This window comes from Mustelus asterias, chromosome 10 (genome assembly GCF_964213995.1).
Source record: "Mustelus asterias chromosome 10, sMusAst1.hap1.1, whole genome shotgun sequence".
NCBI lineage: Eukaryota > Metazoa > Chordata > Chondrichthyes > Carcharhiniformes > Triakidae > Mustelus > Mustelus asterias.
The window spans coordinates 71,961,175-71,979,794 of NC_135810.1; the positions used below are offsets into that span (position 1 = coordinate 71,961,175).

The following is an 18,620-nucleotide window of genomic DNA, read 5'->3' on the forward strand; positions in this document are numbered from 1 at the left end:
CACCTCACTTTATTAACTTAAAGCAACTGCTAGTACAGGGTTTTCCCAGACAATGATCCCGAAATAGTAAGTAGGAAACAATATTTCCTCTTTCGATTACTAATAGAGATGACCTGCAGCTAAAATCCCTAAATTCAGTAATTATATTAATTAATGAAACATGCCATTGGTCCCAAGCCAGTGAGAAAAATCATCCATTTACCTTACGCCAGCATGTTCCTACTTATTGAAAATTAATTGTTAGGATGTGGCCTTCAAGGCCAGTATTTATTTCCCATCCCCTGGTGCCCTTGAGAAAGTCATGATGAGCCACCTTCTTGAACCACTATCTGTGTGGTGAAGATACTCTTGCCATCCTGTTCGGTAGATGCTGCTGCTTGTAGCCACTTCTGCCACAAAATCTGCTGTCATTGTATGCCATGTTCATCTGCCTTGCACTATCCTCACACATTGTCTGCAACGTCTGTCAGCCAACTACACCTAGGTCAACCCTCTTCCTGCTGCTCTCCACTTTGCCCTCTGAAAGATATCTCTGTAGCTTTTCCGCTCTGATCAAAAGGGCGAAATACTGACCTTTTCTTTTCTGGATGTCACTCTATTTCTAGCACCTCTTAATTTGTCTAACATTGGATGCATGGATTGTTTTAGCATATGTTTTAGCATCCACATTTAAAAGACCTCTATTTTTTTCCTCAGATCTTTATTTATTGCCCAGGTTTCTGAGGCAGCCAGGAAATGAATAGAATGTAGCATCTTATGATGTTTTTCCTTGTAACAAACTTGAGTTTTCCTGTCGTTGACACATCCTTCAGCTTTACAAATTACGTCTGATTATCCCTATCTTCTTCAAATTTCAGCATCACATTTACTATATTCTGTTATCATTTGTCCGAAATAGATAAACTTGTCTACTTGCTCTAATGTCACACAACCCACCTTAATCTTCACTCGAATTTCTTCTAAGGTATTCCTTCTAACTCCCATTGTTTTTGTCTTGCTGATGTTCATACTAAATCCATAATCTAAACTTCTAGATTTTAGTTCATCTTCGATATTTTGAAGGGCCTCTTCTGAATCTGTGTGTCGCGCTGTATTGTCAATGTATGTTGTTATGTTGGGTAGACAGTGCCAAGATTTTGATCCATTAAGGAGCTGTGATAAATTTCTAAGACAGAACGGTGTGTGAATCGGAGGTGATAATATTCTTATGCACCTTCTACCCTTTTCGTTCTAGATGATGGAAGTTGCATTTTTGGGAGGCTCACTGAGTCCTTCCACTGCATCCTGTGAGCAGTACACAGTGTAGTCACGATGTGCCAGTGATGGAAGGAAAGGGTGTCAAAGTTGGCAGATTGGATGCCAATCAAGTGAACTGTCATGTTCTGGATGATGCTGAGTTTCCTGATTGTTGTCACAGCTGCACTATTAATGGGATGCAGATGAAGGCCTGATCCCTCATGCCAGATTCTCCATGATGCCAACACGTTTGGAGCAATGTGGCATGCAGATGTCAGGACTCACCTAAACAATAACTGGGCTTCCTTCGGAATTTGGGATGAAGGCTGCTAGCAACCATGGACCACAGAGCAATATAGCATTGGGTCAAGGGTGCACCTACAGATTAATCTTCCAGATTTGGTGTCCTGGAAGGGATCCATCTTCCAACCTCAGAATGTTCCCACAGATCCATCTTCATTTTCAGGAGGTCTATTGTCTTTCTTCAATGGTAGGTCAGTGATGCTGGGCACCTCTTCAATATGATAGCCAGAAACAACAGCAGACCACCACCTTCAGGCCTGCCTCGCCACAGAATACGGCACTAAACACCTGAGTGCATAATTAATGAAGTTGGAGCCGGAAAATTTGGCATGTTTCCCTGCCAAACTCCACAGCGGGAAACATTCCCGCCCCCATCATGGGACTTAGCCCCAAAATGGGAGAATTCTGCCCCCATCTTAGTTCTAAGTTTCTAAGTCCTTGATATATCAGAAAGAAGAATGATCCTAATGCCATCCACTGGAGAACACCACTGTATGTTTCCCTCCAGTCCGAAAACTAACTATATGTACAGAATTTTCCCTTTTTTATGCACAGTGTGGCAGCGGACTGGAAAAGCGGTGTTGAAACTGCCGGCTCCAATGGTGGCTTTCTCCACCATATTGTTCAGACTTGGTTAAAAAACTTGAAGGAGTGAGTCCCACAATGTCAAACTGGTGAGGCGGACTCTGACTGAGTCCCTCCCACCAGCAACTTGGCTTAATCAAGATTGGGGTGCCACTTCTGAATGTACACAGTCCCTGGGGGCAGTGCACGGGTACTTATAGTCGTGGACCTCTTCCGCCCCTGAGCAACGCACTCAGCTGAACTCCTCCATCAGGTCTGCTGCTAGGTGCACACCGTGGGAGCTTAGTTGTCATTCATGCCAGCGTGCCCTCACGCCAAGGTGAATGGATTATATAATGGAGGGGGCCTCATAATAATTTGCAAATTTCTTATAATGGGGTTCTCAACCTTCAACATCAGGTTTCCCATTACGTCACTGGCACTGACAATTGCAACGAGACTTCCCGCAAACATAAAGCGCGATTTGGGCCACTCGTGAGATTTTCCACTCCCGTCATCAAACCCGCCCGAGAAGAACAGGAGCAGCAATCTCTGCTTTCTGTCCCTTTGCCAATTTTACATCCACAGTGCCACAGTCTCTTTCATCCTATAGATTAATTTTGCTAACATGTTGTACTTTGTCAAATTTTACAGTCTATAAGCACAATATCAGTGACACTACCCTCATCAATCCTCTCCATTACTTCATCAAGGAGTTGCAGGAAGTTTTAAATTTACTGATAGAACAAGTACAACGTACCTTTGGGATGTAAGTGTGCAGTCAAAAAGTAGCAAAATTCAGAAACCATCACATGCTAGCAGTTTCCATTGAAGTAATGGAAGTACTCCAGGTAAAAATATTTCATACTGGCAGCACGATGAATCGTTTGCTTAAATTTTCTGATACTTTTAAGATCTTTAATTTCTTTCCTGGCGGGCAGTTTCCTTCAGTTGGAACATTCTTGGTCTTTTCTTGGACTGTCATCAATCCCAGCCACAAATGTTTGACAGGAAGTTTGTTTCCAGTGAGACAAACTGCTTTGGGTATTTGACTCTTCCTACATGATGGAGTATTCTTCCACAGAAAGCCACTCCATCCAGCTGCTTAGCCAGGAACCTTTGAAGCTTGATCTCACCGGGGATAGACAGACACGAGTAGCCCAAGAACTTGAGGTTGGAACACACTTCGGAAAAAACAATATATCTTTTACACTACTCAACTGTATTTGTATAGTGCTGCTTTTATACCTGGCATTTTTGATTGTTTCTTTTAGGAATGGTGATGGGAGAGTCATGTGACTTATGATGTAGCTGTTCCTCAGTCAAAGCCTATTGTGCATTTATAGCACAAATTATACAGCATGACAACAAAGTCAATTATATTTTACTGCAATATAATTGTTAGAATGCCCAGAAATTACATTTTATAATGGGCTCAGGCTCAATTTTGTTATCACTATATCTTGATTAATATATGTTTCACTAGTAGGTATCAGCCTTAGCATAGTGGGAGCAGATTCACTTCTGAGTTGAAGATCATTAATCCAAGCTGGCCTCCAAAGCAAATGATCCAGGCTGACAATTCAAGGCAGTTATGGGGGAGTGTCACAAAGGCAGAGGTGCCTTCCTTCAGATGACATGTTAAGTCAAGGCTTCATCTGCTCTCTCAGGTTGATGCTAAAGATCCTTTGGCACCATTCAAAGAAGTGTAGGGAAATTCTCTGAGTATCCTGGCCAACATTTGTCCCTCAATTAATGTCACAAAAACACGACATGGTCTTTATTTAATTGTGCTTGTGGGATCTTGCTCTGCGTAAATTGGCTGCTGCCTTATAATCTGCCTGGGTGGAGAAAGTAATGATCATTCAGCAAAGTGTTCTTGCTTATTTGTAAGTTATATATGGATAGCAGTACCTTTATTACTGACCATCGGTAGATTGATTTCCAGAATACATACAGGGACTGTACTTCACCTTTTATGCACCATTCAGTGAGCAAACTAATTGTTCATAACAGTAGTTGCTGCAGAGCATATCAAATCAAATTAATCTAATATATATGAGAAACCAAGAACACAAATTGGACCGTTCAGAACTACATTCCAGTTTTTATCGCCTGTGAATCCATCCTTCAAGTGACATTGTTAGTTGTCAATGTTTTGCATTTTAAAGTTTGAAAATATCTATTGAAGCCACATATATTTAAATTAGCCTGTTTAAGATGTCTTCAAGTAGTTGGTAACTTTCAGTGTTTTCTCAAACAGGGAGTTAGAAGGGCAAAAAGAGGTCACGAAATGTTCTTGGCAGACAGGATTAAGGAGAATCCTAAGGCATTTTATTCATATGTTAGGAACAAAAGAGTTGTCAGGGAAAAAGTCGGACCTCTCAGGGACAAAGGAGGGGAATTATGCTTAGAACCCAAGGGAATAGGGGAGATCCTAAATGAATACTTTGCATCGGTATTCACAAAGGAGAGGGACTTGTTGACTGGGAGTGTCTCAGAGGGAGGTGTTGACCCGTTAGAGAGAATCTCCATTACAAGGGAGGAAGTGTTAGGTTTTTTAGGTAACATTAAAACTGACAATTCCCCAGGGCCTGATGGCATCTATCCTAGACTGCTCAGGGAGACAAGAGATGTAATTGCTGGGCCTCTGACGGAAATCTTTGTCTCTTCATTGGACACAGGTGAGGTCCCTGAAGATTGGAGGATAGCGAATGTTATTTAAGAAGGGTAGCAGGGATAACCCGGGTAATTATAGGCCAGTGAGCTTGACGTCCGTGGTAGGGAAGTTGTTGGAGAGGATTCTTAGAGACAGGATGTATGCGCATTTAGAACGGAACAATCTCATTAGTGACAGACAGCATGGTTTTGTAAGAGGGAGGTTGTGCCTTACAAATTTGGAGGAGTTTTTTAAGGAAGTGACAAAAACGGTTGACGAAGAAAGGGCCGTGGATGTCGTCTATATGGATTTCAGTAAGGCATTTGACAAAGTCCCTCATGGCAGGTTGGTTAAGAAGGTTAAAGCTCATGGGATACAAGGAGAGGTGGCTAGATGGGTAGAGAACTGGCTTGGCCACAGGAGACAGAGGGTAGCAGTCGAAGGGTTTTTTTCCGGTTGGAGGTCTGTGACCAGTGGTGTTCCGCAGGGCTCTGTACTGGGACCTCTGCTATTTGTGATATATATAAATGATTTGGAAGAAGGTGTAACTGGTGTTATCAGCAAGTTTGCGGATGACACGAAGATGGCTGGACTTGCGGATAGCGATGAACATTGTCGGACAATACAGCAGGATATAGATAGGCTGGAAAATTGGGCGGAGAAATGGCAGATGGAATTTAATCCGGATAAATGTGAAGTGATGCATTTTGGAAGAACTAGTGTAGGGGGGAGTTATACAATAAATGGCAGAGCCATCAAGAGTATAGAAACACAGAAGGACCTAGGTGTGCAAGTCCACAAATCCTTGAAGGTGGCAACACAGGTGGAGAAGGTGGTGAAGAAGGCATATGGTATGCTTGCCTTTATAGGATGGAGTATAGAGTATAAAAGCTGGAGTCTGATGTTGCAGCTGTATAGAATGCTGGTTAGGCCACATTTGGAGTACTGCGTCCAGTTCTGGTCGCCGCACTACCAGAAGGACATGGAGGCTTTAGAGAGGGTGCAGAGAAGGTTTACCAGGATGGTGCCTGGTATGGAGGGTCTTAGCTATGAGGAGAGATTAGATAAACTGGGCTTGTTCTCCCTGGAAAGACAGAGAATGAGGGGAGACCTAATAGAGGTGTACAAAATTATGAAGGGTATAGATAGGGTGAACAGTGGGAAGCTTTTTCCCAGGTCGGAGGTGACGATCACGAGGGGTCACGGGCTCAAGGTGAGAGGGGCGAGGTATAACTCAGATATCAGAGGGACGTTTTTTACACAGAGTGGTGGGGGCCTGGAATGCGCTGCCAAGTAGGGTGGTGGAGGCAGACACGCTGGCATCGTTTACCTGGATAGTCACATGAGCAGTCTGGGAATGGAGGGATACAAACGAATGGTCTAGTTGGACCAATGAGTGGCACAGACATGGAGGGCCGAAGGGCCTGTTTCCTGTGCTGTACTGTTCTTTGTTCTTTGTTTTTGACTTATAATTGTATTAAAACAATACATACATTTATTTGCTTTGTATTCTCATTTTAATTTCTTAGTGAAATTCTGCTAACCAGAATTTCAACTGCTCTTAATGTAAAAATAGGATTGATGATTCTAGAACTAGGCTGATTGGAAAGAACAAACACATTTTCCTCACAGATAATATTATGTAAAAATATTGAAAGAATTGGTGGCAGGTGGATTCTTTGCAGTCGTATTTAGCTTGTTTGCAGTGTAATTGCTTTTAGCCAAGGTCTCCTGAAGGAAAAGATTGACTAAATTAGCATTAACTTTGGTTCCCAGGGACTGGGTATATTGTGAGCAGTTGATCTTGCCTCCAGTAAGGACAAGTTATCCTACAAAAGGCCAGATGCTTACAAGACAGTGTTAATTGTTTTCTGAATGGGGCAAATGTATATGCCAAGGGAGCTTGCAGTTTGCAGATCTAATTGAGCAAAGGCACGGAGACACTGCTGTGGGCTCCTTCTCCAGAAGTGTTTGCTGAGCTAATATTTTATGCCAGAGATGGCAGAGATAAACATAAACACCAGCTTGATTACTGTGACTTCCATTTAGACATTACTTAGGGTTATTTTTTAACAAAATGAAGGTGGTTTGGAAACAACTCTGGGATTGCTGTTAGTGGGCAAAGGTGGATTCATGCTTTTAAAGCCCAATAGAAACTAAACCAATTTAAGCAGGGATTAAAGTAAAATATGAAAATTGTTTGAGGAAAATTCAGGGTTTTTGTTGTGAATCAGGCATCTAAATTCTGCATCCTGCACATCTTACAAAAGTGGGCCGATATGATGGAAATGTTACAGCTGACCATATTAACATGTTACAGGAATGGCTTTGCCAATGCTGCGTTTGGAATTATTGAGTGTAGTAAAATGTAAGCTGTCACCATAATTAATCTTTCACTACCTTTCCAGCAGAATCAGTGAGTCCTTTCTAATGATTATTTCTCCTGCAAGCCAAGTTTCTGTCAAATCGTTGTCAGGCCGTCTTAATTTCTGAATCCAATTTCAGTAGCACACTTGAACAAACAAGATGGCCTAGGTGCGTGATCAGAGAAGCTTCATTCTAACTGGGCTAGCATCTGGTGATTAGTTCAAATATTCTTGTTACCAGAGTGAGCAAGTGCAACAGTCTAAGTCAACATAGTTTAAACTCTTAAGCTCCAATGCGGTGACAGAAAAAGGCTGGTTTGCTCAGAAACCATAGGGTGGAATTCTCCCATGTCCCCGCTGGCAGGCTCGATGGCGGGAGTGAGGAGAGAATATGGCGGGAGACTCCGAAATCGGATTTACACTGGCATCAATTTACAGCAGGATCTTCCGCTGTTGACCACAATGGTGGGTGTGAAAACCTGCCAGAGTCCAGCATGAGCCTCATTTGCATCCTATTAATGGGATGTAGATGAAGGCCCAGCTGCACTCCCTCCCCCAACCAAGCCAGATTTTCCATGATGGCAGCAGGATTAATGCGAGTGTGAAACACATTCAGAACAACATGGCGTACAAATGTCGGGACTCACCTGAACAATGCCTGGGGCTGCCTCCAGAGTTCAGGGTGGAGGCTGCCCACAACCCTGGAACACCACAGTAGTGGGCCAGGGGAGCATCTCTAGGTAAGCCTTCCAGATTCGGTGCCCTGGAGGAGGTCTGCCTTCCAGCCTCAAGAATGTCCCTGGAGATCCATCTTTGTTCTGACGAGGTCTCAGAGTGCTCCCAGAGATCTATCTTCACTTTCAGCAGCTCACCTTCTTTCTTCAATACTGGTATAGAGTGTTTTCAAGATGGCACCCAAGCATGATGATGGACTATGCACCATCCTGGCCGACCCCGCCACTGACTACAATGCGAAACACCAGCTGTGTATTTAATGCAGTGGGAACACTCCACATTCCTGCCCCTGCCACTTCACTGAGACTGAGATTTTCCCGGAATATCAGCAAAGGTCAATGTCGGGCGGGAAAGGTGGCGTTGAAGCACTGGCAGCAATGGTAGTTTTCTCCACTATATAGTCCAGGACTCTGAAAGAAAAGCTTAATCTGACAAATCCCACAGCATATCACTGGCGGGATGACCTCTGATTTGCCCACTTGGCCAGCAACTTAGAAATTGAGGATCTGACCCCCACACATAGTGAGCAAGCCAGTTCACCCTGCCACACCCCTGGCACTGCCCATGCATAGCCCTGGCAATGCCCAGTCAAGCTTCACATCGTTCTGTCGTCAGGTCACCATGGATGGATTTTTTGACGGGGGGATGATTCCAGCATACGGGCTTTATCATGACATGCTAATGTACTCAATCAGGTTAAACATAACAATGTAGTTGATCACTGATGAGGAAGGGGATAATCGTGTCACGCATTCACATCAACGTGAAACTCAAATTTGCACTGATTGCGATATTTTCCATTCCTGTCTCCGTATCTGTCTGACGCAAATTGGAGCGGAAAATCCTGACCTTAGTCTCAAAATGGGAAAACTCCTAATCTTCAGCACTTTCCTCAAGGAACTAGGGTTCATACATTTGTCCATTTGCTAATTTACACAAGAAAATAGACATGAATATGAAAACCTGATGTACTCACATCTAGTTTTCAATCAAGTTAGCACAGCCAGCTGATCAGCTGAATTGTTATTTGTGGAGGCCTAATCAGTATAAATTATTAATGACTTTCAATCCAAGTTAACAGTATATTTGTACAATTCCGCTGCTCCTTCCTGAGCTGTGAAGCAGCATTAGCTGGCTGCCTGTGTAATCAGGTAGTTTAATTCAATTTAGCAATATTTGAATACTGAACCCTGCCAGGTTTCAGAATGAAGAAGATATTAGTTAAGTGATTGTAGGATGCAGCAACTGATTGCTGTAAACAAATTGTTGGCTGTTCTCCCTAACCTTCAATGCAATGACACAATTACATCAAGATTGACTATGTGGCATAGAAATATATTGTAAAACCTATCAAATTCAGTTTACAAATATTCCATTTACCATTTCTAATACTATGGAAACCAGCGCAAATGAGACTTCTGCTGACAGACCATGAGTGATATTGATAACAACAAAGATAATTGTAGGGGACTGGAGTTATTTGCCCTTTGCACTTTGAATGACATCTGTCTTTGAAAAAGCTAGAATATTGCAGAAGTCAGCTTTTTCTCGATTGGGCATGAGCAAATTTCATGCAGCAGCTTTTTAATTAATAGGAACAAAATATTACCGAGTCTTCTGCAAAAGCTAAACTGGGTGGTATTTCCAATTAGAACAGAAACGAGTTCTGAATGACAGCACGCACGGAGTTACAGCACTTACTGACACTGCACATGTTTTATCTGTCAGGAAATGATTGCATTCCAGTGACTGACAGAATAGAGTTCATTCTCTGATGCTAAGAGCATGACCTGATGTGGCACTGAGCCAAACAGACCAAGAAGGTCCAAAGTACATTGCACAGGCTCAGGGAAGAAAATGTCAGCCAGGGTTTCCAATCACTCACTGAATCATACAACATAGGAGAAGAACATTCATCCCATCAGGCCCACTCCTTTCCTCTTCTGCACTGCCCTACAGTTTTCCCCCTTTTGAGTATTTATCTAGTTCTCTTTTTGAAAATTGTAGTTTGTGCATTCCAGAATCATAGAATCCTACAGTGCAGAAGGAGGCCATTTGGCCCATTGAGTCTGCACCAACCACAATCCCACCCAGGCCCTATCCCCATAATCCCATACATTTACTCATGCTAGTCCCTAGCATGGCCAATCCACCTAACCCGCACATCTTTGGACTGTGGGAGGAAGCCGGAACACCCGGAGGAAACCCACGCAGACACAGGGAGAACATGCGGACTCCACACAGACAGTGACCAAAGCCGGGAATCGAACTCAGGTCCCTGGAGTTGTGAGGCAGCAGTGCTAACCACTGTGCCACCATGCCATCCCTTGTATGTAACAACTCACTGCATAAAAAACAATCTCCTCTGGTCAAACCAGGTTTCCCACTGGTTCTTTTGTTAATTACCTTCAATCCTATTATCTGGTGTTATCTATAGATCCTGCTGAAAAAATAATGTGCACGCATGTCAAACTAGAACAGAATTAACTGATGTCCCCACCCAACCAAATGGCTTGCTGATATGCGATCTGTATGCTTACAAATAAAGAATATGTAAAACATACGAATAAGGAGCAGGAGGAGGCCACATGGCCCCTCGATCCTGCTCCATTATTCAATAAGGTCATGACTGATTTGCCTGTAACCTCCTGTCTATCCCCCAATAACCTTGCACCCTCTTCAAGGTGGCAGAGTCTTTGAAAATATTCAAAGACGCTGCCACCACCGCCTTTTAAGCAAGCAATTTCCGAAGACTCACCATCTTCTGAGGGAACAGAATTCTCCTCATCTCTGTCTTTAATGGGTGACCCCTTATTTTTAAACAGAGATCCCTCGTTCTAGATTCTCCCACACGAGGAAACATCCACTCTGAATGGTGGTATGAGTGAGGTATGCTGGTATCTTTGAAAACCTTCAGGAGAAATCATAGAATCATAGAATCCCTACACTGCAGAAATAGGCCATTCGGCCCATTGAGTCTGCACCAACACAATCCCACCCAGGCCCTATCCCCATAACCCCACATATTTACCCTGCTAATCCTCCAGACAACAGCATGACATCACATTGGTGTGCTTTACACCAGGGCTTTAAAAACAAGGAACTGGTGAAAAAAACTGCCGGAGGCCAACCCCCAGTGGGGAGAGCGTCATGCCCAAGCAGTACCCTGCCTCTGCCCCACTGCCCTCAAGCAGTGCCAGAGGGTCCATGGTAGTGTGGCCAGGAGTCCATGTCAGTGGCGGGGGGATGTTCCTTGTATCTATTTTTATCATTTTGACATTGGGGTGCCATTTAAAAAGAACCAAGGTCAGTGGCGGGGTGGGCTCCCCAGTGTGACATTGTGGGACCACCCTCCTTAATTTTTATTGTCTGTGTTTAAAATTATGAGGGGAAAAGCCGGCAGTGCAGCCAGCGGGCTACCCTCCACCTACCCCGCCTGAGTTGACACTGAGACAAAACAATGAGAAAATTCCGCACAGGATATTTTCTGTCCACCCGAAATTCCAAAAGGGACCTGGCTTTGACATCTCATCGAAATGACTGCATCCCCAGTGGTGCAGCACCGTTTCAATACTGCACTGGAACATAAGATTTAATCATTTTACTTAAGTTCTGGACTGGGACCCACAGCTTTTTGATTCAGAGGTGGAAGTGCTACTAACTGAGCCATGGCTGATGCTCATGAGGTGGAGATGCTGGCGTTGGACTGGGGTACAGCACAGTAAGAAGTCTCACAACATCAGGTTAAAGTCCAACAGGTTTGTTTGGAATCACGAGCTTTAAGAGCACTGCTCCTTCATCACTTACCTGATGAAGGGGCAGCGCTCCGAAAGCTTGTGATTCCAAATAAACCTATTGGACTTTAACCTGGTGTTGTGAGACTTTTTACCATGGCTGATGCTGGCAAAGCTGAAATGAATCCAGACAGTCTAAAGAGCTATTTCTCACTGTCAGTCGTGGAAGAGATACTAGAATTGTTCCGTAAGGGTGATAACAAAACATTCTGGGTCAGACAGTAAAATAAAAATAGTCAGCAAGGATTTCGAAAAGGAAAGTCTTGTTTAATCAACTTTGCTGAATTCTTTGAAGAAATCACAGAAACAGTAGGGATGATTGTTGGGTGCAATGCAGTTGATGTGGCATACATGAACATTCAGAAGGCCTTCATTAAGATGTAAGAGTGTTATGATCGTGTTAGGGCCTGTTAACATTAAGGGAAGAAATCCAAACCCCAACAATTAGCCCACAGAACTATGCCCTACAAACTATTGTATATTTCAAGAGAAAGCAAAGCACGATTAACTTAATGGTTTGGTCAGAGTCTTCCCCTCAGTGCAGAGTGCTGGCTGAGGTAAGGAAACAGGGGTATAGCTCTTCAGCTGCACCTCTGTCCGACCACACAGGCATTGGGGGCAACCCCCCTCCACCACACACGGAACCCCACCATACATAAGAGGAACTCTTCCCCCCCCCCTCCCCATGGGACTATCCGGAAGGCCCACCCCCAGCACGGCCACCCTAACACAGGTTGGCATTGCCTGGGCACTGTCCAGGCATGGCTCCCCTCCCCCAGGAGGGGGCACTATACTTACCTTGGTGCTCCCAGTGAGTTCCCCAAGTCTTATTCCTGTGTTTATGTACCTGCTGTAAACCTCGCCGATGTGACGTCACGCTAGCGATTTTTGAAGAGTCAGTAAGAGGGGATCGTATGGTGGGAAGCCCCTGAATGATATGTAAATTTATTGAAATGAGGTGGGAACCTCATTACATCATGGGCAAGGGGGGTGGAAAATCGAGAAACAAGATCTCGCTGGCGAGAATCTCGTTTCCCGACTCTCACGGGACTTTGGGCCCATGTTTGATTTGATTTGATTTATTATTGTCACGCGTATTAATGAAAAGTATTGTTTCTTGCATGCTATACAGACAAAGCATACCATTCATAGAGAAGGAAAGGAGAGAGTGCAGGATGTAGTGTTACAGTCATAGCTAGGGTGCAGAGAAAGATCAACTTAATGCGAGGTAGGTCCATTCAAAAGTCTGATGGCAGCAGGGAAGAAGATGTTTTTGAGTCAGTTGGAATGTGTCCTCAGACTTTTGTATCTTTTCCCTGACGGAAGAAGGTGGAAGAGAGAATGTCCAGGATGCGTGGGATCCTTAATTGTGCTGGCTGCTATTCTGAGGCAGCGGGAAGTGTAGACAGTGTCAGTGGATGGAGGCTGGTTTGAGTGATGGACTGTACTTCATTCATGACCTTTGTAGTTTTTTGCAGTCTTGGACCAGGCAGGAGCCATACCAAGCTGTGATTACAACCAGAAAGAATACTTTCTATGACGTATCTGTAGAAGTTGGTGAGAGTTGTAGCTCAGAGAGAGTACAATGAATCCCTTTCACCTGACATAAAGAGTATCTGACTCCGATTGGATACACCGTGGAATGGCAAATTGGAAAATGATATCGATGGCACTTGTTCTATTAGCCATACACATAAATGACTTGTATTCAGGAATTAAAGATATCATATTGAAATTTACCATTGATAGCTCATAACATAAAGGGCAGTAAATTATAAAAAGAGATAAGCAGGTTTGCAGAGTGGACAGATAAATGGCAAGTGAACTTTAATTTAGCTCAATATAATCTGGCTCATTTGAAAGGAGGGATAAGGAGGCCCCTTGTTCCTCGGAAGATATAAATGGGTTAGTGGAGGAAATAGATCAGGGAATACAGATACATGAAACGCTAAAAATAGTAATGCAAGTTATGAAGACCAGAACGAGTACAAAGCATTAAGATTCATTGCATAATGATAGAATACAAAATGAAGGAGATAACATTAAATTTCTTAAGGGTTTTTGTTAAACCATAGTTGGAGTACTGTGTGCAGTTCTGGTTTCTAATTAGCAAAAATGATACTGATACATTAAAGGATATGCAGAAAAGATTTAGGAGGACATTACCAGAATTGAGAGAATGCAATGATCAAGAAAGAGAACGGTCTTCTTTGCTCTGGAGAGGAGAGCCCTGCTAAAGCTCTTATAATGAAGGGTATGGTGGAGTGAAGGCGTTACATACCAGAGTTATCATGTGTTGCATGATCCCTTAAAGGGTTTTGTCACATGGTCAGTCTGTGACATCAACGGTTACTTTGTGGCCTTTATTCAGCCTAGATCTTGCCACTGTGGAGTTAGCTGCCTAATAAACCTGTTCTGTTGTTACACTCAAAACCCGCATACTATGGCCAGAATTCTCCAAACTCACCCGCAGCTGGGATGTTGCGGTCCCGCGACACTGAACGGAAATTTGGCTGAGCGCCAAATTCTCTGTTCTCATTAGCAGCGGTGTGTGCAACACCAGAGAACTCTGGCCTGTAACTTTCTATACTTTCATCCTGCAACAAGTGCTTTAAATATAACAGAAGATGAAGCAATTGTTTCCACTGGTGAGTATGGCAAGAATGAGAGGCAAAAATATGATAGTCAAGAATAGATCAAATAAAGATTTTCAGATGAATTTCTTTATGTGGGGACCGATGAGAATGTGAAACTCACTTCCATATGTAGTACTCAGAGAGGGCCACATGTGGGAAAATGGAAGAAGGTGAGATGGACTGGAAAGAGGTGATTAGAATGGGAGGAAGCTTAGAGACTATCAGGAGTAACACAGGCCAGTACGGTCAAGTAACATGTTGCTGTTTTATAGATTTTAGGTAATTCTGTGTAAGTGGTCTGAGCCAAGGAATCATCTACCAGTCAGAAATGTGAAGGGAATGAAAACAAAAGAACATATAAATTATGAAAGATAATTCACCCCTAACCTTACTGAGAATATTAAAATATTAGCATTTTATTTGTTGAGGTACTGAATAATGATACAAATGTTTTCACTATTCCATAAAATTTATAGGAATGACTAGCTCAGTGACCTAGAATAATGCAGCGATTATGATACAAATCAGTAATAACCATGATCCACAGTTTTCAAAGAGCACATTTCACATTTCACTGCTCATTACATTCCTGCACTTCCCTCCTTATCAGGACACTCACCCCAATAGAATACAATATGCTACCTTCCAGATGGAGTCAGACAAAGCAGTGATAGACACGGTGCAGGAATTAGAACCACAGAATCCCTACAGTGCAGAAAGAGGCCATATGGCGCATCAAGTCTGCACCAACTCTCCGAATGAGCATCCTTCCAATCCCAACCCCCCCGCCGCCCTATCTCCGTAACCCCGTGTATGGCTAATCCACCTAACCTGCACAACTTTGGAGTGTGGGAGGAAACCGGAGCACCCGGAGGAAACCCACAAAAGACACAGGGAGAATGTGCGAACTCCACACAGTCACCCAAGATCGGTCCTGAACCTCAGGTGGGGGAAGGGGTTGGTCCGGAGATGCTGTGGGCGCTGGGGGAGTTCAGTCAGAACTGCATTGTGGGCAGGTTGAAACAGCACCTGCTCAGTGAGTGGGGGATAAGAGTGTTCAGGAAGACAGTCTGCTGAGTGAAGTGAGGGGAGGGGGTTTGGTATGTTGAGGAAGCAACTTGTGCAACATCACCGGGGTTGAGGAGGCAGTGTGTAAAAATGGCCCTGAAGTGAGTCCTTAATTGCCTTGATTGGATGGAGCGGGTTGCCAATTCTTATGGCAGCCCAGCCCTGTGGAAGTTGAGCCAGTGACATTTTCCAGTTCCTTCTCAGTACCCCCACAATTTCCAAAGCTGCCTCCCAAAGGCCAGGAAGATTCCAGCTATTATCACAATGACTGTCACTAAAATGGAATTCTATGTGGGTGGAACAGTGGCACAGTGGTTAGCACTGCTGCCTCACAGCACCTGGGACACAGGACATTTGGTCACCCTGGTGGGAAGGCCATCAGAGCCTCCCCTCCATGCCCCAGTGATGGAGTCACGACATTGAAATGTCCACAGCCACAGCCATAATTGTTCTTGTGGAGGGGTTCCTTTTCCACATTGATGGCCTGAACAGCTCTGGGCCTTCTTGGCTATGGAACATTCTGCAACTTCTCGAGAGCAGCACCTCCATTTTGTAGCACCCTTGCACTCACCTTCTGCCTCAGTACTGTCCACCTCTATCCCATGGTGGGTGCCAGCTAGTCAGTCCCATAGACCCTTCATTGTGTCTCACACATTCCTGTTACACCTGCCATACACAGAATGGCCAATTAGAAGGTATACACATGTAAAGTTGCGCCAGTGAGCACGCTGCCAGAGTTCATGGGTGAAAGGATCTGCAAATACTCCTGACATTAATTTTCAGATGCCCACTTGAAAATTCAGAAAATTTAGAACTGAAACTATCTTAAAGGCAGAAGATATTTTCAAGGAGGCTGAAATATATATTCGAACTGGATTGTGAATTTTATATACAAAATAGGGGCAGGAGTAGCCAGTTGGACCTTCAAGCCTACACCACCATTCAATAAGACCATGGCTCATCTGATTGTAACCACCACTCCACATTCAGGTTGCCTCTTACTCTTGTTAACTCTCGCAGATACAAGCCTAGTCTGTCCAACCTTTCCTCATTAGACAACGTGTTCATCCCTGGCATTAGTCTAGTAAACCTTCCCTGAACTGCTTCCAATGCATTTACTTCCTTCCTTAAATAAGAAGGTTAATACTGTACACAGTATTCCAGGTGTTGCCTCACCAATGTCCTGTACACCCTCCTATTTTTGTATTCAATTTCTAACATTTTCCTTGTGACCGATGCTTAACTAAATGGCCTGTAGTTTCCTGCTTTCTGTCTCCCTCCCTTTTTAAATAAAGAGGTTAAATTCACTATTTTCCAATCTGATGGGACCTTTCCTGAATCTAAGGAATTTTGGAAAATTAAAACCAACACATCAACTATTTCACTAGACACTTCCTTTAATATCCTTGGATGGTGTCCACCAGGACCCAGAGACTTGCCAATCCACAGCCCCATCAATTTGCTCAGTATCACTTACCTGGTGAATTTTCCTGAGTTCATCCCTCCCTTTCATTTCCTGAACTTTGTTAAATAATACCACATTGCAAGGGCTAATAAGTTGGGAGTAATACAAGTAATACAGCATAACGGACCATTGCTGAATTTCCTAATGAGCATTAATTACGAGCAAAAGCAGCCTAAGTTATTTGTACTTTTCCACCAGGCAATATCAGGAAATGATACATCAGAAATTGAATACTTTCCGTTGATAAACCATCTGTTATATTATTCTTTACCAATGGTGTTTTCTATGTGGTTAATGCAATTTTCAGGGAGACAATCCTTTTATAAGGCATTTCCTTATTCAGGTGTTCCATTACTCAGTCAATATTGTCTGTTAATATATTAAAATGGAAGTTAATTTGGGAATATATGAACTTTTTTTACTTGTTCATGGGGTATGGGCATCACTGGCTATTGCCATCCCAAATTGCCCATGACAAGGCATTGATGAGCCACCATCTTGAACCACTACAGTCCAAATACCATAGGTACACCCACAGCGCTGTGATGGAGGGAGTTCCAGAATTTGTACAAATGCGCTGGGCTCCCCCATCATTGAGGATAGGGATATTTGTGGAGCCTCTTGCTCCAATTAGTTATTTATTTCTCCACCACTATTCACAATTGGAATTTGGAAATGCCAGAAGAAACCTTTTTGTGATGATGGCGATTAACATGAGGCCATTCAGAGGAAAAATCTTTCATTGTGTCAGTAAGCCAAGTCATGAAATGCCCCATAAAGAAATGTAGCTGGAATTGTCTGTGGGAGTTCTCTTGACCTTCCAAGGTATTTCACATTCGGACAGTATATAAATAAGCAGAGACTTTGGGAGGGCATCTCTTCCAAACATAATTAGAATGGCTGCAAAATGTCAAAATTATGGTTATACCTTTGTTAATGTTAATGTTATTTCTTCTGTTTACAGCCACACGTGTGTAATACGAGGTCAAGTAGTGACAGCAGATGGCACCCCTTTGGTTGGAGTTAATATCAGCTTTGTCAACAATCCACACTATGGTTACACCATCAGCCGACAGGATGGCAGGTATTAAAACTTTACACAGACGCACCATTCAAAGAGCAGCTTTATTGAAGAGAAAGCAGTTAAACTTGGAGAGCATTCCAAGTCTTGCCTCCTGCAATCAAAGAATGAGGGAGTTGTCAGTCAGTGCCCAGTGCCACCTCCCTCAATGTGTCTTAAGTCATAATTCTGGGTGATTAAGTGTGACCCACACCCAGGGGTCTTTTCATCCTGCCTCCAGTAACCCCCAGGAGATTATTGTGGTCTAAACAAGTGATATTGTTTATTCTTCTCTGGCTTGCTATCATGGCCTGCTTGAGTACTCAGAATTTTTTCAAAGTGTAATAAAAACATCAGTAAAACTTGCAATTAAGTGATTTGATTTTTAAAAAATGCAAGAGCCACCTGAAGAGTTCTTACTTTACCTTTTTGATCTTCCTTCCCCCTGCCCCACTGTCCCAATATATGTTGATCTGAAATGTACATTAAAATGTCAGCACTGAAATCTACTGCTGGTTCAGCTGGCTTCTTCCAATGGCTTCTTCCACTCTGCTATCACCATTTTCATGCAAAGCTCATTTGCACACTTGAAAGTGGTTTCAGGTAAAGTTGTTGGAGTGAAAAGGAAAAACGCAAAGGCAATTCAATGTAGCAGTATTTACACTGCAACTTGCAGACAAATCTGACCTGGAATTCAAGTATTAAAACTTTACACAGAATTCAATATGCCATAT

General features: G+C 43.3%; 1 protein-coding gene across 4 annotated transcripts in view; it reads left to right on the top strand.

The window, feature by feature from the left end:
• Window positions 1-18,620, top strand: part of tenm4 (teneurin transmembrane protein 4) — a 395,445-nt gene that overhangs the window by 309,842 nt on the left and 66,983 nt on the right. For all 4 annotated transcript variants that reach the window (XM_078222800.1, XM_078222801.1, XM_078222802.1 and 1 more), the window contains one exon: window positions 17,791-17,910. In XM_078222800.1, coding sequence (XP_078078926.1) covers window positions 17,791-17,910 — 120 coding nt within the window. The remainder of the gene's footprint in view (window positions 1-17,790; window positions 17,911-18,620) is intronic.